Genomic DNA, 27,519 nt, shown 5'->3' with positions numbered 1-27,519 from the left:
AGCGCAAACGACAACGACACGTACCACCTCGCGGAACTCGAAGGGACACGGTTAGCGGTGCCGATGGCCAGGAAGCGGATCAAAGCGTTCAAAAAGCGGTTCGAAGACGAGCCGGAGCCTGCGAGCCGGAGCGACAGCGACGATCAATTCGGGCCCGGCGGAGAATCGGAGAGCAACGAGTGAGGCCGGTTTTCTTCGGTATCTACCTGTCTCTGGCGCATGCCGGTGGATGCGCAGTTTGGTGGGGGTGGATGTCGTGATGAAAATCGGCCATAGGCTGATTCGGAGAGAGAGGCGCGTGAACCGGCTCTTACACGGATGAACGCGTAACTTGATATTTTGTACCCGATTCATAAACGGATCGGTGGGTGAAATACGAGGCGGCACACATTTATCAGGGGATTGTGCGTATCTCTGTCAGAGGGAGGGGAGGACAGGGAATAGAAAGGGACTTGACAAGAGAAGGAAGGGGGCATCGTGCGCGAGGGGAAGGAGGGAGGTTGCTGCAGAACGGAAGAGGGAGCTCTCTCTGCGACTCGAATCGTCGCTCCCTGCGGGTGTCGGGAGGTCGCTGCCTCTGCTTCGTGGACAGCCCGTGCACTTCCAGCAGAGTCGCTCCCCTTCCCCTTTGTTTCCTTGAGTCAGTGACTGTCGTCGGTGTGCGTGAGTAGGGTCCCCGTGTCGGGCCCGTCACCGCTTTGTCGGTTGTAACCGTCGGAGTTTGTAATCTCTGTCATTATAATTAAGTGTTGCGTTCTGTTTCTCTCTTTCTCGCTCCTACGTGTCGGAGAATCTCTCTCTCTCTCTCTCTCTCTCGCTCCTCGGTCCAAGACCCCCGTGGTCCCGCCCCTTTCTACACGTACGCGCATAACAACGTGACAACGTTCCCTTATCTTCTTAATCTTTTCTACTCCACGTCGACTTGTTTTGAAGCCCAACATCCGAGGGCCTTTGGTTGTTCTTTGTATTTCTGCTTCCTCAAGGGAGAGGCCGAGCGGCGTAAGTGTATCCACATTCATTGACTCCCCTTATTCCTGAAAAATTACACTAGTTACATGTTGATGAATAGTAAAAGGGTTATGATTAACACTTTGTAATTTATTCTCCCTATGTTGTTTTAGCTCTAAGATATACCTACCTAGTCTTTTTACACTCAGGGTATCTAATAGTTTGGAGAGGGTGGGAGAGGGTCCTAATATGTCTTGGTATTCCGCCCGTATCTCGACATAAGTTGGGCACTTGCATGTGAAGTGATACTCATCCTCTATCTCTATGTGGCATAACTTACATAGCCTAAACCATACCGAGTAAGAAGCCGTTTCTGACAGGAAGACCAAACGACACATGACAATACAACAAGGGAGGATATCACGTATGCATTGCGGTGAATCAGGTGGCTAAGCCTCAATTATCCCCTACAACACAAGAACTAGGGCATGAAGCAATTGCCTAAGGGTCGGGCGAGGCAAGTGGACCCGAGTGGGGACAAGCCCATCCATTATGGTTCACAATGCACATATCCCTCCCCCCTAAAGAAAAAAAACGTAAGAACATAAGAAGTTCCTAGAGAAGGTTTTGGTTACTCGACTAGTACCCCCACCCCCCCTGTCCACGTTAAAGGAAGCTTCTAGAAGACTTCTAATAAAAAATTGTGTATAATCCGGATACATTGACAGACATGGGCATAGATTGAGATAGCCTCTTCTTCTTCTTCTTCTTCTTCTTCTGCATCACTTTCGGCAAGTTTCTGTTCCTTCGTTTCTTCTACCCTGCGATCTCGAAACATCCGATCTCCTCTTGTGTACCTCTCTGCGCTCTCCACCCCTCGATCTCTCTGTTCAAATCCCTGCATTCTGCACAACAGAGTCTCGTCTCCGTCGTGTCTCATCGATGGATTCTTTCTTCACCGCGTTCTCTGATGCCCGATTCGATAGGTCATTTGAATCCTTGAAGAACTTGAATCGTCTCTCTGTACCGGTTCAGAAGCATCTCCAGAAGGTATACATTCTCTCTCTTTCTCTCTCACGCTCTTTCATTTCTTCATTTTTTTTTTGTATATGTGCTATTCTCGATTCCCTCCATTTTTGTTCAATCCTTTCTTCTGATGTAACATCTGATACGTCGCTGAAATTCAACCGCTCCAATTCTATGCTTAGAATTTCCGCAAGGTGTTTGACTCACTGCTTTCCTCCGTTTTTAAGGGATGACAGAAGAAAACTTTGCTTTCCATATCCGATAGTTTCCCGTTGTTTATAATTTACACTAGAAAACCTTGCATTCGTTGAATATTCTCAGATTCGAGAGGATAACAGTGTTGGTCAATAGTGTATCGATGGAAACTGTATTTGAGGAATTCTCATGTTTTTTAGGCCGGTCAGGTCCTACGTGTTGTTATTGCGATTTTGGGTTTGTAGATTATAACTGTCTATAATATATTCTAGGGATTGAGAAAGAGCATATTCATATATTTTGGACTAAGGTACGCAGAAAACCGTGTTGCCTATTATGTTCTTGAATTATTACGAAGTGAAATCGTGTTGTTGTATTTTAGAGTTTGCAGGAGAGAACTGTTGTTCTGTGTTATTATCTTCTATAGTTTGCTGAAGAAGTTGTCATTATTTTTATTTATTTTTTAACTGCAGGTCTATCAAACATTGGCAGCCACTTTGCTTGTTTCTGTGGTCGGAGTTTATCTTCACATTCTATGGGGATTCGGTGGTATTTTGACTGGCCTTGGTTCTCTTGCTGCCTCTATATGGATCATGACAACTCCCTTTGTTCCTTCTGATGAAGTATGTGCGTCTTTTGTTTTGTTCTTATAATAAAGCTGTAAGCGTATGATAGCTATTTGGTTTTCTGTGATGATATAGTTGGAAATATATTTCAATCTTTCATATTCTGTTATGTCATGGCTGGAAATATGTGTTGCCATCTTTCTTTTCTATGCTGGTTGTATTGAAACATCTTATTTTCTTTGTTGCTACAATTTCAAATTACCTAATTCATTCTCTGCACTGTTATAGTTGGAAGTACTGATGCTGTTGAAATATACCATGCATGTTTCATCGATTTTGTATGCCGTAGTTTGGAAGTACTGATGTTTTTGAAAAATGCCTTACATTTTTCATCGTAATTTTGGTAAATAATACGTTCTTTGCAATGTTTGTAGGGAGATGAGAATTACATTTTTGTTTGATATTATAGTCATGGTTGGATCTTTTTGTATATATTTTTTGTCCTTTTTTATAATGGCAGTAGCTGTCTTTCATGCCCAAGATGGATTGCAAAAGCCATCATCCACTAATTCTTTGAACATGTGTAATAGGGAAAGCGTCTGAAGCTACTAGCTGCTGCAGCTTTTCTAAATGGAGCATCTATTGGACCACTTGTAGAACAAGTCATTAATATTGATTCCAGGTTATTCCCCATGCTTATGTTTAGGCAATTCTTTTAAATGCCTCATAGATATCAATTATCTTGTCAATAAATTCTTAACTAATTTAGGATTTAGTCCTGTTTTTGTGAAATTTAGTCATTGAGAAAAGCCAAGTGGAACTAGAGAGAGAGAGAGAGAGGAAGGGGAATAAATTTATGTCTGGTTACCTTTTTAAGCGTGCATGCTTGTGCGCTGATGGATGGAATTGCTAAGAGTTTGACAAATAATGATTAAATTGGGTATCCTCGAATATGCATTTGTTCATATCATGTAGAAAGGATCCCATTTTGACTTGAAAGTTTTTCAATATCATTAGACCTTTCTCTTCATACTCTACTTTCTTTTCCACAGCATCCTCATCACAGCACTTGTTGGAACTGCATGTATCTTTGTGTGTTTCTCTGGAGCTGCAATATTTGCTCGACGCAGAGAACTTCTTTTCCTCGGAGGCTTCTTGAGTTCTGCATCTTCGTTGATTCTTTGGTTGGGAGTTTCGTCCTATTTTTTCGGTGGTTATGCTTCCTATTTCGCTATTGAGGTACTATATAGACAGGGAAACTGTCGAGTATGGTGCAAGTTTCCCCATATTCCTCGAATGCCTGCAAGTATTCATTAGTTCCTGAGATGCCTTTGTTTCAACCCCCACTCAGGCGAACATATGCCTGATTCTTATCTTTTCTCTATTTTGGGGGTTGTGACTGCGGCATTTGTGGAAATAATGAAGGCTCTAGGGATATTTCAGAGTTTTCCCGTAATTAAATTGAGCATATTTCAGCGTGTACAGTTCTTTGTTGTACTGAGTTTTTCCCCATGACAATTTTGCATTTTTTTTTTGCATATGGTAATTATGTACTCATATTTTCTAGTATCTGTTCCTTTTGACTTGCAGATATATGGTGGTCTTATAGTGTTCATTGGATATATTCTGTTTGACACTCAAATGATAATTGAGAGAGCTGACCGTGGTGATTATGATTATATAAAACATTCACTCGACTTGTTTGTTGACTTAATTGGATTATTTGTCCGACTTCTGATAATTGCTGTAAGTAACATATCAATGAGGCAATTCTAATCATATCTCAATTTCAAGTGTGGCATGTTTTGCACTCTTGATCATGGTCATCTTGTTTTGCAGGCGAAAAATTCTGGAAAATCGAAGTCTGAAAGAGAGCGAGAGGAGAGACGACGAAAAGGCAATACAACATTCCGTTGAATTGTTGATGTTTATTATGTGTATACCTGGACAAGTACAGAACTAACTACTTGATTGCAGTAAAATGTTTGTTTTTGAATTCTGGTTGGGAACAATAATGTGAAGTTCAGCAAATACGAGCATTGTTTGAGTGTATTTCTCGACTTGAACAGATTATAAGCTGGTGTTCCCACATGTTGAATCATAATCTGTTATTATATTTCACTAATGTAGGACTTGCTTTTATCTATTTCACTAATGTATTTGTTGACATGAGCAAGTTTTTAGAATTAAAATCCAACCTTGATCTAAATATTCGTAATTTAAAACACATATTTCTTGAATAGTTTGTTACTCTGATTAGTCTGTAATGCAAAAGAATGTATTACTAAATGGACTGCAAATTTAACATCAGTTGGCATTGCTTTAAAAAACATTATGTTAAGCAATGCTCTTATCTGTGGTTTCTAAAGTAAATACAATTGCTAATTACAAGAAAGGGGTTGCTGCATAAAATTATGGACATATGAAATTGATTTTTGCCCTTAATTCAGTGCATCAAGAACTCTTCCATCTTTGACATTCAGCTGCCTCACGTTGTTCCTAGTGAACTCATGATAACATGTTGGTTTTATCAATGCGAATCTCAATAGCATCTTTTAGATACATGGAATAAGCAGTCTTTACAACTATTTGTCTATCAAACAAATCTGTAACACCTTTATGAATACAACAATGTCCACAAGTACCCATTAGAGGACGAAGCAGAACAATTACTTTTAAATAGTTCACAAAGTGACTGAAAAGCGAACAGATAAATATCTGGTATCTAAGTTTTCAATATTTCACGAATTGCAATAAAGATTTCTGTTAAAAAAAGATATTGCATCACCAAGCTAGTCAAACAGAAGTGAGAACTCAGATAAACACCAACCGTTAATAAAATTCTTTCCCAATACTTTTGCAAAATTAACGCGACTTCCTTCATATATTAGTTCATGTGACAGAATGTGTTGAAAGTGTGTTGAAAGATGGTCTGCTTGAAATAAAATTCTAACGAAAACAAGTTGAGTTTCACTCCAGTTTTATGTAAATTCGTCAAAATTGTTCATCCTCAGTGGAAATTTCTATTTTGACGAGAAAAGACTTCTAGATATACCATCAATACAAAACACTGAGAGAAACGCAGTTCATTTGACTTATGAATGTATGAGAAATAATTGGCTGAAACTCAGCATATATATATATATATATATATATATAGAAAGTAGTATACACCTGTTAGTTGGGAACAAGGTGCAAATTCTTTTACTCTGCTTTCTATACTCTCTCTCTCTCTCCAATCAATTTACATTTTTCATAGAAGGGACAATGAGCTTCACTATTAAGACCAGAATACTCAAGACCTAATGGACCTCTAATATACACAATGTAATGTCCACTTGTCCTGATACCTTCATGCTAGACCAGCAAATAGAGAAACAGGCACTTCAAATTAGTGCAAGTAACTAATTATTAATAAGTGAAATAAACATACATTTACTTGGCAAGTCCGACTGCTACCAGAAGTTGCACCAAGATTAGCAGCATGCATACCTGGAACATACCAAGGACATACTTAGTAGCTTTGCACATCATACTTGTATATGCATTTGATACCGCGTCATACAACCCATATACTCTTCACTACGCCCCCTACAAATTGCACTTGTAGCTATCTGTTTCGAATTTTTCAGTTCACCAATTATCGCATTCACCATAATACAAAACACTTTAATTGTTGAACTGTATTGAGTCTTTATAGATAAGTCTTCACTGGACTGCTTGGTGTGATCCTACCATATGTTCATATGAATGATTGTTATTTCTGCATGCCTTCACTAAGATTTCAGTATCCTTGTTGGAACAGCTTCATTCAACTTAGCTTATGCTATTGCTGATAAACGAGCAAACATTGAATAAAATGGTGGTCATTTTCACTATGAAAAGGCCATACAATCTATAACTTTTAAACCAACAGCTACCCATTTAGACGACAACAACCGTACCAGTAGGCTGTAATCTAGAAGTGGTTGAACATCTAGAACCTCTAGTAAAGTAACATGACCATTAACCCGGTTTAATCTTCCCCACAAATCTTGGGGAGACATTTTCAGATGCACTGTCAAAATTGGTGGAGCCTCATTATTTACAATCTCTTAGTTGCATCCCTATCTTCAGTGACTGAGGTTATTTGTCAAATTTAGCTTTCCTCTTGTATTCACAGAAGAGGACTTACCAAGGGAACTTGGCTCCTTCTCATCATGGAAATGACATATTCATCGTAGTAGAAGAATCAATTTGCATTGAACTTTGATGTAGTAGAGCTGAAGTTCCCATTTGCAACCTTACATCTTTCGCTAACTTTCAGAGGTTTTAAGCTTTGATCAATACTCTCCTCCTCCTCAAAGAGTTGAGCAAATCCATCAGAAGTATCCTCCATTGGTCTCAAAGTAATTCATGCTATCCCCAGTGATCAACCAAGACAGCTCGAGGCTCATAAGGCAGAAGCAAAATCCCACATGATAAATGGAAAATCCTCTCTTTCTCATGTGGGTTCTTATCTACTGATGTCCTGGTTTTTTGAATTTGCACAACAGAGATAGGCGTACCGCCATTTAAGTGCCCTTTGTCACTATCATTGATGGATGTTGTATGATAATCCACAAAAATAGATTTTTCCAGGTCAATAATCAAATGATTCAGGATAGTATCTCTACATTCACCCACAAAACCTTGATATCGCTGTAAAGTAGTTTCCGCAGCGTGTCATCTCCCACAATAATAAAATCCCAATATAATCCAGAAACCTCCAGAATTCTCTACATAAGTGTTATCCACCAATGAAGAACTTTCTGAGCATAGAGAAGATTTCCTAACGAAATACATTGGTAAGCCACAATGAGTGGGGATGTTTTGTTCTCAACACTGGCTCAGAGATCTTGGGAAGTTCCTTGCGGTTCCATCATTTTGGCTACTTTAATGTGTTTTGCTTTAGAACAACCCTTCTGTAAGTTTTGGACCTGTACGTTCTCTCATGTTCCATTTTATCGAGATTGGATTCTGAAAAACTAAACATCACTGTCTTGCATTGCTTCTAGTGTCATTCAACTTTCATGTTTTTCTCCATTTGATCTCAACATCACCTTTGCATTTCTCTCCTCTACATTTCGACTTTCCTGTAAACACCTACGAAGCTCGTGCCTATCCTGTTGCCGAAAAGCTTCAAATCGGTAGTCTTTGTGCACATGGCACCAAATAAATATTTGCGTTATGAACTCCATTATTTTCCAATGGATTCCATATTTTGAATTCATTTCCTTATGGGTTTTAGGTAGACCTTGGAGACCCATAAAAAAGAAGGCAATTCACTTGATTAAAGTAATTTCATAGCATATCCAATGCAAGATGACTTCTCATAACTCAGTTGAAGAAACATGTACTTCCTAAATTCCTAATGCCTTTTACTAATCACATTCTTTGATGCTCACCCTCTTCTTTGATGCTCTCCGTGTAGTATCGTAACTTATCCAAGGTTGGTTGGTTGGTTGGTTGGTGTAATGCAATGAAATGAGATGAGACGTTATGTTGTTAGTTCATCATGTAGGTATCCTCGTCTCAGTTGTTGGACATGGCAAGCAATGATCTCCATGATATGGTGATGGCATGGCATATATGATTTGTATTATGTATGATACTCGTGTTCCTATTCTTCATGGCATGCTGTTATATCCTTTTATGGTTACTATGTGCTTGCTCTATAAATGTGAAGTACTTATCTGCTTTGATCTTTGGCTAGTGGGATGAGTCTTCTAATTGACTGTTGCCATGCAACGAAAATTCATTGCTCAATTTTACCTTTGCCAAGTTTGGTTACCTTCCTTGAGTTTACAATTGTTGTGATTGAGAGTTATTTTCAACATTGTTGTAACATTGTCTTGTTCAAATCACAACACAAAAAACTAGCATGGGGTAACTTGGTTAGATGTTCAACTTACACTCTAGAACCTTTGACTAAGGGTGGTTCTCTCCCTTCCAATATTATGGGGTGGGACATGGAGAAGAGATGCACAAGTTTAGCTAATCCTTCCTATACCAAAATAGAAGCCCATGTCCAAAGAAGAGTTGTCAATACATACTTAGGGTGGGTAGAGGTCGCACACTTGCCAATTGGCTGGCCTTAAATTCATACCTCATGGACAATTACCATAACCCCCAACAATTAGTTATCCTATCATGTCCCTCCTAGAGGCAAACAAATGGAGCTTGTTTAGATGGCAAATGCAATCTAGCATAGCAAAGCTCATGTTGTATTATTGATCGATGGAGACTTTTAACACGCCAACATACAAGCGATGGGAATTGGGCGAACATACAAGTAAGAGGCATGCATGCAACTTACAGTTATCACACTAACATACATATATAATATATAAATGGGATCCAAGGGAAGAGGCGAACAATGTTCTTTATTCGATCAATGGAGGGTTTGTTCACTTTTGAGCCATTCTGGCGAGAGACCCAAACATGAGGCCGAGGCCAAAGATAGAGGAGAAAATAGAAGAGAAGAGAAGCGAGAATGAGTGTGTGTTGGCTTGGCTTAGATGTAAGATGCTACACGTGAAAAATGTCTCAAGAGCTTCCACTATTTCATTTCTCTAAGCTTTTTGCTTTTGGCCGGAAATTCTAAAGCTTGGGCGCCAAGAGAGAGAGAAAGAGAAACACACGCGCGCGCGCGCGGGCAGCTATTGATTTTCTCCGGTTTGCTCTGTTCGTGGACAAATCAAATCGTCTACAGGTGGAATTTCTTCTTCATCTGCCTTTCAATCTCCAATGCAATTGCTGATCAATCTTGAAGCAGAGTGATGAATCTTTCCTTACTAGGTAAAATTCGTCTGCCCTGTTTCTCTTTTGCCGTTTGTTTTTACTCTTGCTTTGATGAATGAAGTCCTTGATTTTTTATCCCGTTATCTAACTGTGCATATCATCGTCCCCGTATGTGAAAATCTTGGTTTCTTTGTTAAGCTATTAATTTTCTTTCAGGGTTTTTATCAGAAAAAGCTGTTTGTTTTTACGAAAAGCAGATGCTTCTCTGTAGCTCTAACAATTCATAGGATTGTCTTTAAAATAAAACTATGATTGATCACAAGAGTTTTTCTCTTTGTAGCTCCAAGAATTAAATATTCCTAGCATTAGAATTCTATTTTAGGGTTTTCACCAGAACAAGTGGTTTCTCTGTAGCTTCAAGGATTAAGCAATTTCAGCGTTTGATATTCGTCGGGTTTTATCACAAGAAATTGTTGCTTTTGTGACTCAAAGAATTTAACCATTCCAGCATAAGAATATTATCATAACACCAATGAGTTTTTGCTTTGCAGATCCATTTCAGAATGATTTTCCTGAGGTTATTGAAGAGTATTTGGAGCACGGGAATGCAAAATGCATAGCTTTCAATCGTCGAGGCACTCTTCTCGCAAGTAAAATTTCATTCTTTAGACCTGAAAATGATCATAATATGTCATTTGATCTTTTGTTTTATTCTAGGCATTGTGGAAAATTGTAACACCAAGTACTTTCTCGCTCTTTAGGCCATAAAATGTTTCTTTGATCCCCACTTAGGCATTGTGGTAGAATTGTGAAACCCTTATTGATCATCTTCTTGTAAGTGCTTGTCTGCTGTTTAGACCACAAAATCCTCGTAAACATTCTCTTATTCTTTTGTTTTTTGCCAAGCCATCATAGTTGAAACCTAATTAATCATCTTCTTTCTTGCAAGTACTTTTTTCCCTCTTTAGGACAAAACGTGCATAAAGTTCCATTGACCTTATCCTATTTTTCAAGGAATTATGGCAAAACCCTAATGGAACACCTTCTTGCAAATTTATATTCGCGGTTCAGGCCACACATTGCTCATAAAATTTGTAGTTTTCTATTTGTACTTTGTGTAATGAAGTGGTAAATTCTAATGAGTCAGTGTTTGTAAGTGCTTTTTGCTCTGTACTCATCGATTGCCTCATCAAGGCATCATGAAGTTTGAAAACCGGAATCAATCTGCATGGATTTTTCAATAAAACTTTTAAGTAATCACTTCTGAAATATGTGCTTTCATACTTTTGCTCTATCAGCGGGATGTGCAGATGGGGCATGTGTAATTTGGGACTTTGATACCAGGGGAGTTGCAAAGGAGCTTCGTGATAAGGGCTGCAAGGCAGCTATTACCAGTGTGAACTGGTCCAAATGTGGTCGGTGGTTATTAGCATCGGCCACTGACGACTCTCTTAGTCTATGGGACATAGCGCAAGGGATGAAAGTTTCTTCAATGACCTTGCAACAAACCGCATTAGTAGCTCGCCTTCACCCAGGGTCGACATCATTATGTCTTGTTTGCCCAATGTCAAATGCCCCACTTCTTGTTGATTTTAATTCATCTGTAACTCATACCCTTAGTGTTTCCTCATCAAGAAGTGGAGATGCTGCCCAAAATGCACGCATGAAGTCATCAAATGGGAATCCACAATTCTCTCCGTCAGTTGCATGCTTTAACAAAAGAGGCGACCTCATCTTTGTTGGTAATTCTAAGGGAGAAGTTCTCCTTATTGATACAGAGAGCAAGCAAGTACAAGGTCTTGTTCGTATACCGGGAGGAGCTTTGATTAGATCATTTTCTCTTAGTCGAAATGGACAATACCTTCTAATCATATCAAATGATAGAATTATTCGGCTATATGATATTTTGTTACCTGTTAATGGAGCCGCACAAGCCCTACTTGGTATGGTGGAAGAAGAACAAGAAGAAGATGAATTGTCAATTGAAATATTGAAAAACAGGGGAGCGAAATGTCTACAATACTCTAAAGAGTTCCAAGATCGGGTGAATCGAGTACATTGGAGAGCAGCATGTTTTAGTGGTGATAGTGAATATGTTGTAGGAGCATCTGCTATAAAAGGAGAACACAAGATTCACATTTGGAATAGTAAAACAGGGCAATTAGCAAGAATATTAGAGGGACCAAAAGAGGGTGTAACTGATCTTGCATGGCATCCATGCCGTCCTATTGTAGCCTCTATTTCGATGACAGCTGGTGTGGTATACATTTGGGCCAAAGACTATACAGAAAATTGGAGCGCATTTGCTCCAGATTTTAAAGAGTTGGAGGAGAATGAAGAATATGTCGAGAGAGAAGATGAGTTTGATCTGATGCCAGAGGCTGAAAAGGTAGTTGTCTAATGGGAGTAAGGTGTCTTTATTTTTAACCCAATACTTTAACATAATCAAAATAACTTATGTATGTATAGATAAAGCCTCCAAAAGTGGACGAGGATGAAGAAGTTGATATCATGACATCGGATAAAGTTGCTGCTTTCAGTGATTCAGATGATTCAGATGATGGGCTTCACTTTTTGCCTACAACTCCTCTGCCCGATGTGAGCGAACAGAAAATACTAGCAGTGAATGCATATGAAGCACCACCAAAGACAGAGCCCATTAGCCCACCTGAGTCAGAAAGATCCAATGGAGGTGAAGAAGGCAAAACACTGCTCTTTGACCATCCAAACTTTTATCCAGGTAAACATATATTTATGCACATGGTATTCTATTGAAATGGTTTAAATGCTATAGTCTGATTTGTACACCACACTACTCATGTACATTAGGATTAAAGGCAGGTCCTTCATGATAGACACTTGTGACAGCATAATTCATCCTATTAGATGGGTAATAAGACCATAAAACACTAATTCTTTAGCACTAACTTAATACCACATTGTCCATTCATTACTTGGGAAATAGAACTGCGATTTGGTGCACCAAAAAATAGTTATGGTCAAGAACCTTTGTGCTAAACTGTAGCCTCAATATAGTGTATTTCCTATGACAAAAAGGATTATGAAGTGTGAAGATGACAAAAAGGATTATGAAGAGTGAAGATGTCAAAAGACTTTTAATGGTTGTGAACTAAAATAAAACATGCATTGGGCATGCATGATAGGCCTATATGACGAGTATTTAAAGGCCTATTTTCCTAGTTTTTGCTGTTGTCCAGTATGCTCCTCGCATTCTCTAACATGAAGAAAATCTCCAACATTCTCATCACATTCACTAATACGTTTGGTTCTTTTCCTACTTTTGCACTTTGATTACATGACATAACAAAGTAAGTTTTGTTCTGGCTATTCATGATGATGTTCTTGCAGTCCTCGGGGTGAAGTTTGAACTCATGCTTTGGTTGGTTTGCAAAAGATGATAAAATGCAAAACCTTGTCATGGTTTCCTCACCATCATCTGCATTTGACATTCTTACTTTCATATGTTCTCCTACCGATAAGGTTGTTTGGCTAGGGATTTTGATTTCTGTAAATATTATAACCATCTTTTCTTCTTTTTTAGTATACTTCTATCGTGTATGTGTGAAAAGGTTTCTAAATGTTGTGCTTGATAGCAACCTTGGTTTCTAGTTTATATCAAGAGGTTTTGATCTCTCCATGAACATCATAACTCTTTTTTCTTCCAGTATAGTTTTTCTGGGCATATAGTTTTTCTAAATGTGTGCTCAAATGCAAGTGCAACGTGTTACCCTGATTTCTTTATGCATTTTTGGCAAGAATAACTAGTGAACTCTTAATTTTTTTGTAAAATTTGACGAATGTTGACCATAAAAGTAGGCAAAATTTCCCAAAAGCCTTCCAAAACGAATCTCTTACATTTGTCCTCTCTAATTGGCAATTAAGCCAAGTTTTCTTTTCATGCATGAAATCATACAAAATTTAAAAGAAAATACCATTCTAAGAATATAGTGTTTTAGTTAACTAGGGAACCTTGTTCTCGAGCTCTGGAAAAAATTGTATGAAATGTATGGAGACAGGGTTTGATATTAAAATAGGAATAAAATATTAAAATCGCATTAACTTAAATATTTAAACAAATATTATGTTCTTATCTATGCGTGCAGATGAAGATAAGAGTATGGATCGTCAAAAGAAACGAAAGCGTAAGTTGATGGGCTCTGAAGAGTTTTCACTGAATGAGTAATGTTGAAGACTCTTGGTATTATATCACACTAATATGGAAAATTGGATCCATCAGTCTTCAATTGCCATTATAAGAGCTTGTAAGTCAATATTGTTCCTTCATTGCTATGAAAGAAATACGAGCCAAACATTGTCTTATTATCATTGTTTTGTGGGCTTTCTGGTTTTGATGATTCCACATTTTGTATGGTTTCAAGTGAGTATTGGTTGACTTGTGTCGAACAGGCTTTTGATTCTTTTGATTTTTTGAGTCTTACATGTGGCCTTGTCTACACTATCAAGTTTCAATTGCATAAGTGTTTGGAGTGTTCGTCTTCCAAACTTAGAGCTTAAATGGACAATCAATTATATTGCAAATTGTTTAAGTGCCTTTTGCAGCATTGTACAACACATGGTCATGTGACCACTATAGGATGATTAGGGAAGATGCACAAGTTTGCAACTGCAAGGACAAGATGAAGGTTGGAGCATAAGACCACAAACAATGGCCACATGGGATGTCTTACAGCCTATGGAGGCCAAGGACGCAATTCACCAATGGAAACCCTTGAATTTGCATATATGTGAATATGGCACTTTAGTCATCAAAGAATAAAGTGTGCCCATTATGCTCGAACCCAAAACCCGAATATTGGAAGAATATATATATATATATATATTTAAGCCCTTATCTTGTATGTCCATTAGAAATTTGTGGCAAATAAAATGTATGAATATGAAGTGTAGTCTAAAGAAATGGATATGTTGTTATCAAAATGGCTCTATTATTACTAATAAAACATTCATGTCTTGACAGAAATTCTTTTTCCACAACCTAAGGATTGAAAAGTATATCGCTATTATAAAAGACAATGCAAATACAAATTGATTGTGTAGGGAATAAATGTTAGAGTTATGCAAAAACCAAATTGATGAAGGCTAAGTCCATTTATGGTGATCATTGGCAACCAAGGAACTTGTGTGCACCATTATTAGGACCAGAATGTATAACTTAAGTTACCATATGCGTCTTTAGTAGGTAAACTTACCTTTCGTTATACACTTTTATGAATGTGATCTCTACTAATTGAGACATTAAACATCAAGAGTTTTCACTCAAGAGAGTTTAAATGGACTTTTGAAGGTTGTAAACTTCAATATGGCAATCTATGTCTTAAAAGGGAACAATTTCTACCACAATCCTACTCCGTTGTTCTATTTTGTTACAATGTAAGGTGAGTGTATAGGGCTCATGATTCTCTATGTGAATTGTTGTTTGTGCGGAATTCATGTTATTTCATTTTGTCAAGCAAGTGTGATGTTTGGTCAACCAATCTATTATTTTGTTATTCTCTCCTTTTCTCATGTATGGTGGATTTTATTCTAAATTCTTTATCCACATGATGGTGGAATGTCTAAGATAAAGGTATTTTTGCAAGGTGAAGTATTTTAAAATTTTACATTAGTGTTTAATAGTCTTATAAACAAAACACTCCTGCATAACACATTGTGATTGGATGCTATTGAGACTTAAAAGTTATTGACATGCGAAAAATAAAGGAATTTCCTTGGAAACATCACACACGCACATACACACACACTCGGTGAATAGGCAACCCATGCCAAGTAGAGATTCCATTGCTAGAAGCACGAGAAACGAGAAATATGCTACCAAGTTTGGCATGGATTGTGGGAAGAATTTGGTAGGCTCTCATTCGTGAATGCTTCGTTGAATCTTCTTCTCTTATATGTGGGGTTAACAAAAGGAAGTATGGTCAAGAAAGCTTCAAAGATTGAATGATCCACATCTTTAGTTCACCAGGCGATAGACGATTTATCTTCAAGAATTGGAGGTATTTGATCAACCACCTCCATTGATCAATGTATTGGAAAATTGTGGAGGAATATAATAAGGATGCTAACATGAAGCGTTGGAGGCTTTGACACGTACCATACCCACATGGAGTAGGGATGTATATTGGTTGAACAGAAAAAGAAGTAATAAACTATAATAAAAACATTCAACGTGCTATAAGGAATTTGAGAAGAGGATTGGCTTTAGGTAGGAAGATTGATATAGGTATTCAATTGATTGAATTTTGTCAATATATGAAGGAAAAGTATTGAACTTTTATTAACTTTGTAGATATAATAGAGAATATTACAAAAAACATTCACCTACAAATGTCATGCATGTCTAGTGTAAAAATGAAGAAAAGAAATTTGATGGTCACAATGCCATAATTCAATAAATGTTTGTATGTGTGAGCACATCTTATTAGTATACACATTGCTTCAAATACATCAATAATGCCAACGTAATCAAATTCCACCGTTCTTGAGAACATCACATGGAAGAAACATAAAGTCAAGATGGTGATGACCACAAAGTATGATTTTTTTGTAGAGAGAGAAAATGATTTTTTTACAAAGTGGACTAAGTGAGCTAAAACTACAGCAACATGATTATCAAAGCAATTTATATCCAACAAAATAGATTGTGTACTATGGCAAAATGGATGTTACAAAGACAAATGTCATTAAATTCATACATAGACATTTTTTTTGAAATCGTAGTATTTACCACTAATTTATCTTTGTTTGCGAATACACCCTCTATAAACCACGTGCACTAAAGTTATATTTAAAGATTCTGTTATTATAGTCCTTTTCCAATTCAAACTAAAACTTATACACTTCCTTTGCATGGTACCTACCTTTCTCTATGTTGATAATGTGTCAAAAAGGGGCCTTAAAAGGCCCCTTATTTTGAGCTCACAAACCGTAGCTAACATAATTGAATGATGTTTCAACCATGATAAGTTGCATGTGGAATGTATAGTTCATGTATTTTTCTTCAAGATAACCTTTTAATTTGCATATTGGGACCTCCTTATAAGGCTTTTGATTTATTAAAATTATGATAGCATCATGTAAACAAGCAAAGGTAGAGTTTACAAAACCCAAGTGTCACAAAGGTGACGATTGCACTTTATGAACTTGCGGCTATATGTTTTTCTCATAAATATATATTGATGGACAAACTGACAGTTGTCAAACATGATGATCATGGTTTATTATGCTTACTTGACAATTCAAGCTTGGTTATGTTGTCCATTTCTACATTGACCGCTTATTATGGAATTAGAATTTCCACCAATAAAATATTGTATTTGAATATTATATTGATTATGATGAAATCATGTGAACGTGTTTCATAAAAGATGATTAATCTATATGCATTATATAGTAAAATAGTCTGGCACCATAAAAGACAATCTAATTTTCTCCATCAAATAACATAAAAGATTCTGAATAAATTCAACGAAATCTAAACAAGGTTTCCAAAACTATAGTTTGCATGTAAAAAGTTTAGGGTCACACCGAACTTGTTGAGGGCTCATCTAGCCATCTCTATAGTCCAATTGTTGGAATGTATCTAGCAATGGGCCCGGTTTCAGCTCAAACCGAACCAAACCGTTAAACCGTGGCTTAACGGTTTATCGGTTCAAAGATAAATAAACCTTTTGGTTTGGTTTCAAATGTTATGATCCGGTTTGGTTTCGGTTCGGTTCGGTTTTGAATTTCATGGTTTATCGGTTTCAGTTTCTGTGGTTTAAAGGTTTATAGGTTAAAAAATATTCTTAAATTTTCACCTCTAGGCTCTAACTTTCAACTTTTAATTTAAAACCTCTAGGCTCTAACTTGTTAAATTTTATATGCAATATAAGTAGAATCTCCTTTTAATGTATGATTATCAAAATTATGATAAGTATGATGACCAAATTTATGGTATGTATGATGACCAAATTTATGATAGACATAATGACCAAAATTATAATAAGTGTGATAACCAAAATTATGATGATTTTCTCACATAAATTCATCATATGTATGATAATCAATATCTCTAAAAAATGGTTTGGTTTGGTTCTAAATTTTTCGCAAACGGTTTGGTTTGGTTTTTATTATAAATAAATGGTTTGGTTTGGTTTCAAGGCCAATAAACCGAAACCGAACCGGGCCCATTGCTAAACGTATCAAAGTAAATTTTTCTTCACTCAAGCCTCATTAATTGCATGCAAATTCACAACTCGAGTTAGTCTATAGCACTTAGGTGTATGCTAAATCTTCAAATGGGATGTATATGCCACTAGCTAGTGCACTTGTGCTCAATGTTCATTAGGTCATTAGGTCGATTTCATTTGCTAAAGTTTTTTATTTGTCTTTTCATTAGGCACACACTCTGAGTCAATGCAATTATGTGAATGGTAGAATGGTAGAAGGAAGTAACCTAACTTGCAAAATAGCAAATACTTGCACACACATATACACACAATTAATCTACGTGTACATACTACACATACATAAAAAGGCACATGACGAGATTTAAAAAACCAATATGGCTACTTCCAATACACAATACTTACTTACATTACAACATCATTTGCCTTTATATTTGCACATGTGTGTTGTGCATTCATGATTTGCTCACTTTTGGTCCTAGATAAAACCCTAGACGACTTTAATGGTGGCATCTACATTAAGACTTTGGGTATGATATTGTTCTGTGAGGTGACTAACGAAATAAATATTGCATATACTTTGTTATAGCGATTGATATTATACTAGAGAGTGGGTGCTTAGGTTTGGACGTGATGTTTGTCGCCATGCTCCTTAGATTCTGGGTGCTATATGAGCACAAGTGAGGCTTCCAAAAGACCCGAACAACATACCGATATTTTGAAACTTGAAGGTTGACTATGGACTTATGGGAGGGATGAACTCTCAAGGATTTTATTAGATCTCTTCTAGGTACTTACTTAAAGAACTTAAACTTAAACTGGTTCGAAAAAGTTAGCTTTGTTTATTTCGAGTAGAAGAGCCATGTTTTCTTAAAGTTTATTCGCATTATGAAATTATAACACTAAAAGTTGTTGTTGAGCTCCACTCTCATGCACCATTAAGTAGATGTTGAAACAAAATGCTCCACTTTCTATGTGGAAAAGAGAGAAGTGTGTATCCTTGCATCCTCAAAATCCATGAAAAAATCTAAGTGTTTAATGTAAATTTGTATCTCATTGTCCAATACAAAGAAGCCCATGGTATTGGGTTCGCGATGACAAGTTGCAAGGTCCAATCATGAAGGTTCAAAATTGAATGATGGAACCTGAAAAGTTTGCCAAATACTTCAATTTATGTTGACTTCATAGTTTCAACGTTTTTGTATAGCTTTTGTGAGGCTTATGCAAATCCTTTGAGTTCATCTTAGGAGGAAACTAGCTTGTGAAAAGAAAATTGAGTGTGGGGGCTTCATTTGGAGCCCACGATGAATGGCTTTGTTGGAATGTGATCCAAAATGTCAACTGCTCAAAAAATCCAAAAAACATTTTACACGTTGAAAAATCAGAAACGTTGACTCGGATTCTATTAATAAAAAGATATAAGATGTCGTTATTAATAGATCTCTTTCTCTCTCTCTCTCTCTCTCTATCTCTCTCTCTCACACACACACACACACACGCACGCACGCACACACATTGTCAGCACGACTTCAGATTTAATTAGTCCGGAGTTGAAAAGTGGCCTTGGTTTTTTGGGTGCTCGGATTTCTTATTGTTCTTCGGTACGAGGCATCAATCGTGTCCCGCGAGGATTTGGGTAGCAACATTATAAAATGCAAAGACAATTGGGTGTTAAATTGGCATGTGACCATCATAAGAACCATTTTTCTTTTCTTTTACGATGTATAAGAAGAAGGAAGGTTCATTGGACATCGACCGGAGAAAGCCTTTTTAAGGGTCTAGGGTCATTTTTTTTAATATTTTATATTTGTTTAAGGGAGTGAGGGGGGGTTGTGGCTGGTTTTTCTTAGAACTTAACAAAAATAAATAGTATTAAGTTATAAAAAATCAAAATTTAAGTTATTATTATTAAATATAATTAAAATGTTTAGGAAGACTAATTTGACTTAATTAAATATTTTTCTCTATTTTACTATATAAAAGTTAGGGCCAACTCCGAAGTCTTCCTTCCATTTTTCTTCCTCCCTTTTTTTGTTCTCTGCAGTTTGACATTAACGATGAGCAGAAATGAAGCCGACCCTAATGTCAGACCCCCTAATTACTCCATCAGTTCCTTAATCAACCAGTCGAGAGGGGAGGTATTAGTGAATCTCTGAATATCTCGCTCATTAATTATCCCTTCGTTTCGATTAATCGGCACATTTGAAGATGATCGTATCATCACTAACACCAGATCCGAGTCTGCAACCCAATCTGAGAAGTACGGATGTGATGAAGGAAATGACGCTTGATCGCCATTTTATTAGTGGCTCGGATTTAAAGCTAGGATCTTCAGGAGTGAGCGCATCTCACATTATGAACGATATGGCACGATCAAGCAGCACTGTGCACAATAGTTCCGTCACTAATAGTTGTAAGATTAGTTCTACTAATCATTCTACTGTCAATCGCGTCTCGTCAATTACTTCTACATCGGATTATGACCTTAATCAGGCGACTCGTGAGGAAGACATTCAGGATGACCAACTAATTCATACGTCGCAGCAGGAGGAGGAGGTATTATATTAAAGAGCTGCGTTTAATATCTAATCTGTAGATTATATGGTTCTGATCATTAATATGTATTTGTGTATATGTGCGCATACGCATACACATATAGGCATTCATATGTGTACAGTACTCTTTTAATACATGGATTGATTGTAATTTTTGTCCATGTTTATACTTTCATGTGATGTTTTTAATCTAAATCACATCACATATTCTAGAAAGTCTCATTATTGATCACAAAACTACGCTTGAATACTACTTAGTCTAGACATAATGTTTAGTATCAAAGGCCCTGACCTCATATAGATTTCCCTAAACAAAAAGAATCTCTCCCTCCAAGGACCACATAATCTACCAAGTCATATCGATCTGGTCACACTTGACATTGATATGTTGGCAAACAATTACATGCTTCTGAATATAATTCATTTATATTCGCACATAAAAACGGGAAAAACATAATGTGGTTCCTAATACAATTCTTAATGGTAAAGAGAAACTTGGGTTAACAAATCGTCATATCATATGGCGTACTCCATTTCTTGTCAAAGATTATTTGGTACAAAATGTTAAAATCAACTTCAAGGAATTAGCTAACATTTAGCTTTGCTAGCAAAAATACATTGGATATAAACGCAAACAATAGATTGGTTGCTTTCATATTGGTATCGAATAGACTAGGTATTCTTATAAGTGAAAATGATGACCCTCTATAAGATAATTTTACAAGAGTAATATCAATGTATATTGGCCTCGTAAATTTACCAATGCTCTAAAACTAGTGGTGCATTCTTCATAGGTATAATTAACCACTCTTTAAAAAGACGACACACTATTAGAAGTTATGGTAAATAACAAACGTGAAGTATCAAATTAAGATTCACCACAAGGACAAGCTAATTATCCCCTAAGATGTTGGTGGGAGTATATTTGGCCACCCTAAAAAACATGATGTGCAAACTTTGCCTTATTGTTTATAGATTTCCCCATCATTTTTGCTTATAGATTCATGGCTTATCTTCATGTCATTTTAACAAGGTTCTAAATTTTTTAGTACTAACCGTCATGGGTTCAAATTTTCTAACCAAGAATTGATTTAATATTGTGTTCACTTAAAACCGCTTGTTGTTTGTTGTTCAATCATGTATGTTATCACATTGTTGTTACAAATTAGCTTTCGACCTATTGAAATTGATACATTTTCAAGTTTAAACAATGAAATACTAAAAAGCCTTGCAAGGAAAAGAGTAAGAGAGGCAAAATGACTCTAGATAGATGTAATATCATGATTAGTTTCATATAAGAAAATAATGCATATGAAATCATGGCAAATGAAACATCACAAAGTCTTAAAAAACCTGGTTGGGACACATTGTTGAAGTGAACAATATTATTATGAGGTTTAGCTGCAACTTTAATTGGTTTCTCATTCCATAGTATCGATCGCTTATGTATCAACCAACATGTTATTTTATTGGTTGTGGAAAACTTTATAATTTGTGAGTCAAAAGCAAACATTGGTTTGGGCCAAACACACCATTTCAAGAAAATATCCATAACTATCCATGGCTTTTATGTGATGCAACAACCATTAGGTCCCTGTTTTTTATACACAATTGTATTGCCTTTTCATAAAATATTGGATCCAATAATGATTAGGTAATTGCATTGCAAGCGAAGATGGAGTTAATGAAGAAGGAAAATGAACAATTGAGAAAGTCTCTATCACATATAGTGGGCGAGTACGATGTTTTAGAGGCTCGTGTGAAAGCATTACGTGCTAAACCACGTATTGATGAAGTTGGGCACGTTGACTTAGGGTTATCGGCCCTTTCGGTAAGAAAATTAGCCCATTAAACTAATTCAAAATATCTTTCATTTTCTATTATGATACACTAAATTAGTTCATGGTGATGACTACAAAAAAAACTAGTTTCGTACAACAAGTAGTTACGATGCAAGCAACGAGCCAAACGTGAAAAAAAGGAAAGTTAATTTTGATCAAGTTAACCATGTCAATGGTGATGAACAAAATGAGATTAACATGAATCCAATACCAATCGAGAATAACACGATGATTGCTGCCTCATCAATCAATTCAAAGTTTCCAACAAATGCAAGCTTGTCAACCAATATTGGGGAATCTGAAGCTCTAGCCCGTGCCAAGTCTCGTGTCTCTGTACGTGCTAAATGCGATGGTCCCATGGTAATAATACCTTGAAACATTGCATGTGAATTAATCTTTGCAAACATAGAGAGAATGATATAGTAGATTAATAACAAATCTTGACAATAAGTATATTAACAAGCCATAATTTACCAAACAAGGAAATACATGATATGTCAAGCACATAGAGATGGATTAATCCTTGTGGACATAGAGAGAATAATATTATTAGTATATTAATAATAAATGTTGACAATGAGCCTTTCTTTTTTAGAAGGAAGATGCACCTTAGTATATTACTTGAAAAGTCTACATAGGAAAAACAAAGCCATAATTTACCAAACAAGGCAATACAATATACACATGTCAAGCACTTATGAGTGCTTTGTAGATGATTGAAAGGATAGTTGATTAGCATTATTTCCTAGATCAATACCTTAATTAGTTGGTTAATTACCAACAATGGATACCAACGTCAGTTGTCATTCTATGTAGCATTGTGTCATAAAATTAGTGAAAATAGCTCTTTATTAACATAAATTTTTTAACTTCATTGTGAATTGTGATTACGTTTTTCTATTTGTTAACCCCTTATCTTGTACCTTAATTGTGCACAAATTAGAAGGTAGTGTGCATCATAATGCCTTTGTGCCATGCGCATATTGTTTTCATTTGATAACAATACAATGTGTAAATGATTTATATGTAGCATTATACATTTGATTCATTTTTAAAGTTGAACATTCACATATATCAAGCAGATGAATGATGGATGCCAATGGCGGAAGTATGGACAAAAGATTGCCAAGGGAAACCCATGTCCCAAATCATATTATCGCTGCACAATGTCACCTCGTTGTCCAGTTCGCAAACAGGTATGAATCTTACATTTGAGATACATAGACAAATTTCCATATGTGTGTCCTTTAATAAAATCCATGCATGTGGTGGGTGTATGACATAATTATGCTTTCTATCATCATGATTCATGTTTATGTGCATGTAATGATTTGGTATATCAATATGGTTCTCCATGTCATTCATTGTAGTGGTTGGAAATCACATGTATCCTAACTCTCTCATGATTTCAAATGCTACATGTGAGCCAATCCAAATCTAAATTTGATAATAGTTATGTGTGGCTAAGAAGGTATGGGAAGCACATACTTAACTATTAACTTCCAAATTTTGGCATATCAAATATATTTGGATTATATTTTAGAACATATAAATCTATCAGGTTGATTTAAGAAAGATTCATGACGTAGTTCTCAACATATGGCATGGTTGGCTAGATGATAGTAGGCATATGTTTCACAATGAGGACAAATGCCCTCGGCGTTTTGAACTTGTTTTCATGTTGAAATTAATTGTTTGGCACACATGGGGCCCACTCATGGGCAACCTTAATTGTGACATGTCACACCACCCAATGTACACCTAATTAGTCATTTTGATTGTCAATGAATGGTGTTAATAATATAGTTGTCTCACTGTAATTTGTAACTGAACATAGCTTTATGCTCCATAATATGTAGCTAGGTTTGTGTATTTGCTTAGCCTTATGCGACATCATATGTAATTAGCTTCACATAAATACTTGGTTTTATGCTACATTGTTTGTAGCTACCTTCTCATTACACCTTCATTGTCTTATGTTATATCTAATACTCTACCTCAATCATGTGGAGGTGCTAATACTTTAGTAGGTGTTGGTTATCACCTCAGTGTACAAATGTGCAATAGAAAATTATGCATTTTTGGACTATCTACATACATAACTTGAATGCAAGTGCTATGAAGTACGCATGGTAGGTTTTTCATGATAATACACCAAAAATATCATTCTAATGTATTATCAAGTTAGCTAGGGATACGATTCTATAACCCTGTGACTTTTAGGTTAGCTTTATATGAATGTTCATTATTTAATATTTACTTATGCATGTTTTGTTAATACACAAATACCTAGTTGAAGTAGGCATTTGTAGGGATTATATTGGTATTTTGAACGTAAAATTGAATATATTGGTGATGTAGGTGCAAAGATGTGCAGATGATAAATCCATCCTTATAACGACATACGAGGGAACTCACAATCATCCATTGCCAATGGCTACCCATGTTGCAGCAACAACCAACTCTTCATTTCTCATCAATAGCAATAACCATAACTACTCCAACACTAATACGAACAATGTACACAATAGATTCTACACAAACATTAATTTGCCAAACGGTGCTAACCCCAATCCATCAATGAATTCGCAATGGAGCAAAATTGTGAGTGGTAGCCCCAATTTTCACAACCATTCGACGAGTAAAAACACTAACCCTCAAAGTCACTTAATATTTAACCCTAACCTCTCCACAAACACTCAACTTAGCCTAGGCATCAATAAAAGCAACATGAACCATTACAGTCTAATAAATCTTAATCCTATTGATAAGAGCCTAACAACATATTCAAATGCTCCTCCAATGGGTGAGGCCACATCAAACATATCTAGTAATGATCAACAAAGCCCCGCAAACCACAAATTATTGAATCTCCTCCACAACAAATATGATAGCCATGATAACATGTCTTATAAAGGTGGCGAAGATTGCACCCTCCACATGTAAACGATTCCTTCACTCTGCCATTGTACACAAGTTTGCTCTCTCATTCATAAGATTAACTTTGGTTGCTAGTAAATTTTCACATGTAACCAAACAATATACACAAAGACATACTAAAACATTGATACATGCACAACCCCTACAATAGCTTAAACCGTGTTTTTATACAAGATGGGGTTTCCAGTTGATGAGAAACATTACTCTAGTAAAAAGCTCATATGTTTTATTTCACTTTATTAGCAAATTAGCAATAACCCGATAAAGAATAGTTTCGATGTTAGTTATTAAAATTTAAGAGGAACTTTGCCTCAAAAGCACTAGTGTTTGAATGATTAAAAAGACTTCTTCTATTCTCCATTACAATACATACATATTCCATATCCTTTCTATGTCGTTTTTCAATTCGTAACAATACATTAATGTTTTTTTTAAAAGCCAAATTATTCCTCTTGGATTCCTAGATTATAACTTTGTTTTGACCTTTTGGAAGATAATATGTAATAAGAGTGTTGGAGTTACACTATTCAAATAAGCACCCAAACACTAATGGATCATGGGCTTGCCGGTTTTTTTGGATTGTCAATAATTTTAACTTGGGGCTGAAAGTATTTGACTATCAACACTATCTCCATTCATCTCTAACTTGACTTTCACCTCCATTTCACATTATCATTATATAAGTAAAGCTTGGTGCAGTTGTGGAGGTGCCCAAGTTGCGCATCTTGGTGCCTTCCCTCCATGAACTTCCATCAAGGATTAGACTCTACTCTGAGGAGCTAGGTCTCACAGTGGTGAAAGTGGTTTATGAGGGACTCCCGGGGCAGTATTTCATTTGCAAACAGACAGGACACCTAGCTAAGGAGTGTCCTCGTAAGACTAGAAAGGGAAGCTCGGGACCTCGACCCTCGGGCAAAGTCAAGACAACCAAGGGTGACGAGGCTCCTTGGCTACCCGTTAAGAAGAAGGGGAAACTTGGAGGCCTAGGTGCATCCTCTTCCGCCCTTTTTCCTGACCACCCCTTCGAAAGAAGGTGGTTTGCGTAGTTCTTGTTTTTAAGTTCTACATTGCAACATGCTATGAACAAAATTTCCTTTTTTTGGCATGGACAAATGCAAAGTATATTTTTCCCTACCAATCAATGTGAGCAAAATTTACATTTTTTTTTTTCCATAAAAAATATCCTCCATTGGTATTAAAATTAAAGGAACAATATACATATCAAAACTAATACAACACCTCCTCGGCATATCCATAGTCTCTATAGCCTCTTTTGAGTGCATTCCATGAGACGATATTTGAAACCATAATTGTGCTAAATGTTTTCTGCACAGTTTCTACGTTTCGAGCATATCTCGAAATTAAACTAGATCATTCAAAAAGACTTCTTGCTTGTCTTATGGCAACGACAAGCTTCAAGCATACTTCTCAAATAAGGGCACTTGTTTCTGTGCCTCCATGTTTTGTGAGGAAATTTGAACATGGAAGTTGTTCCCTTTCTCTTTCTGTATATCTCCCATGTTGCCACATGGTTTCAACATACCAGAAAATGTCATCATATGAGGTAAGAGGCCTTGCACAAGCATTTGAAGATAGAGTTGTATAGCATCCTCATTCTTATCAGAGCAAAATTTACATTATTTGATTGAATAATATCATTTTAGTTTTTTTCTGGAACTCAAACCCAATGAATTAGGATGTCATGCCCCATTGATTGATGCACAATAAATAAAAGGAACAAATAGTTAGTGAAGTAGAATTTGATGATAAGAAGTTGGAGCCTCCAATTACTCTCGTGAGTGAGAGTAAGAAGATTTTGTGAGCTAAAGCACCATTTAATAGACTTTGATGTTCATAAAATCAAGTGCTTCCTTTGTGACCATGTTGGTGTAATGGTAAAGCTTGTGGTCATGATGATACTTTGTTGGCTCAAGTTGGAGCAATAGATTCAATAAAAATCAGTGATTTGAGATAGGAAGACAACTCTTCAAGATTGACATTGGCATTGGTTTCACAATCTAAGGATTATTGAAAACAGTAGAGTGCCCTTTTAAAGGCAATGGGAATATAATATTCAAACTTCAAAGTATGGGTTCTCGATCCTTCCATCCTTCTGAGTTTTGTTGTGGTGTGCCTTAAAGAAGAGGATTTTTCAAATGTCTTGTATCTCAAGTTGTCTAGTGAGATAAAACTTTACTTGCTAAAGAAATGGTATATTTTCCTAGTGCTAACTTTCTTGTCATCATTGGATCTTAGAGTTTAGAAGCAATTTGTTTACCTTAAATAGACGAGAGTCTTAGTGTCCTTACAAAGTGGCACTTGTGAATTTAGATTCTATTGTAGACTTGCCAAACATATGAACCCAAATGGGAAGAGTTTGGAACACACCTAATGACGGAAAATTGTAATGTTCTTATGATGCATGTGCATGACCACAACTTTGCTTTTGGAAGTGATCAACATCACTTACTAAACCCCT

General features: G+C 36.5%; 3 protein-coding genes across 5 annotated transcripts; all 3 read left to right on the top strand.

The window, feature by feature from the left end:
• The first annotated feature begins 1,803 nt into the window (after window positions 1-1,803).
• LOC147858542 (bax inhibitor 1-like) lies at window positions 1,804-4,839 on the top strand. The gene is made up of 6 exons (XM_087328000.1): window positions 1,804-1,998; window positions 2,643-2,792; window positions 3,326-3,417; window positions 3,788-3,974; window positions 4,326-4,481; window positions 4,575-4,839. The coding sequence occupies exons 1-6, from the start codon at window positions 1,891-1,893 to the stop codon at window positions 4,650-4,652; spliced, it is 771 nt and encodes a 256-aa protein (XP_087184126.1). The 5' UTR covers window positions 1,804-1,890; the 3' UTR covers window positions 4,653-4,839.
• A 4,542-nt stretch (window positions 4,840-9,381) lies between these two features.
• Window positions 9,382-14,343, top strand: RBL (Transducin/WD40 repeat-like superfamily protein). Of its 3 annotated transcripts, none has more exons than XR_015530549.1 (6): window positions 9,382-9,554; window positions 10,049-10,147; window positions 10,796-11,886; window positions 11,967-12,237; window positions 13,622-13,780; window positions 14,113-14,343. XR_015530549.1 is itself a non-coding variant. In XM_087327995.1 (5 exons), the coding sequence occupies exons 1-5, from the start codon at window positions 9,536-9,538 to the stop codon at window positions 13,699-13,701; spliced, it is 1,560 nt and encodes a 519-aa protein (XP_087184121.1). In that variant the 5' UTR covers window positions 9,382-9,535; the 3' UTR covers window positions 13,702-13,880. The 3 variants fall into 3 exon arrangements, 1 of the variants encoding a protein (XP_087184121.1); XR_015530548.1 differs by having other exon boundaries at window positions 14,079-14,343; XM_087327995.1 differs by lacking the exon at window positions 14,113-14,343 and having other exon boundaries at window positions 13,622-13,880.
• Window positions 14,344-21,804: 7,461 nt separating this feature from the next.
• On the top strand, window positions 21,805-25,272 carry LOC147858540 (putative WRKY transcription factor 9). The gene is made up of 4 exons (XM_087327999.1): window positions 21,805-22,090; window positions 22,188-22,460; window positions 23,183-23,296; window positions 24,462-25,272. Exons 1-4 carry the CDS (start codon window positions 21,935-21,937, stop codon window positions 25,044-25,046), a joined length of 1,128 nt encoding a protein of 375 aa, XP_087184125.1. The 5' UTR covers window positions 21,805-21,934; the 3' UTR covers window positions 25,047-25,272.
• Window positions 25,273-27,519: the final 2,247 nt, after the last annotated feature.

This window comes from Azolla caroliniana, unplaced genomic scaffold (assembly GCF_043228905.1).
Source record: "Azolla caroliniana isolate FFs.n. ecotype wild unplaced genomic scaffold, voAzoCaro1.0.p SCAF_11, whole genome shotgun sequence".
Classification (NCBI taxonomy): domain Eukaryota; kingdom Viridiplantae; phylum Streptophyta; class Polypodiopsida; order Salviniales; family Salviniaceae; genus Azolla; species Azolla caroliniana.
Note: the sequence above shows the minus strand (reverse complement) of the source record. Positions and strands in the feature narration are given on the sequence as shown.

Coding starts and splice junctions, on each gene's coding strand:
- LOC147858542 (XM_087328000.1), top strand. CDS start 1,891: ATGGATTCTTTCTTCACCGCGTTCTCTGATGCCCGATTCGATAGGTCA. Junction 2,793..3,325: donor CCTTTGTTCCTTCTGATGAA/GTATGTGCGTCT, acceptor CATGTGTAATAG/GGAAAGCGTCTGAAGCTACT. Junction 3,975..4,325: donor CTTCCTATTTCGCTATTGAG/GTACTATATAGA, acceptor TTTGACTTGCAG/ATATATGGTGGTCTTATAGT.
- RBL (XM_087327995.1), top strand. Junction 10,148..10,795: donor TCGAGGCACTCTTCTCGCAA/GTAAAATTTCAT, acceptor TTGCTCTATCAG/CGGGATGTGCAGATGGGGCA. Junction 12,238..13,621: donor CCATCCAAACTTTTATCCAG/GTAAACATATAT, acceptor CTATGCGTGCAG/ATGAAGATAAGAGTATGGAT.
- LOC147858540 (XM_087327999.1), top strand. CDS start 21,935: ATGGAGTTAATGAAGAAGGAAAATGAACAATTGAGAAAGTCTCTATCA. Junction 22,091..22,187: donor TAGGGTTATCGGCCCTTTCG/GTAAGAAAATTA, acceptor AAAAAAAACTAG/TTTCGTACAACAAGTAGTTA. Junction 22,461..23,182: donor CTAAATGCGATGGTCCCATG/GTAATAATACCT, acceptor TATATCAAGCAG/ATGAATGATGGATGCCAATG.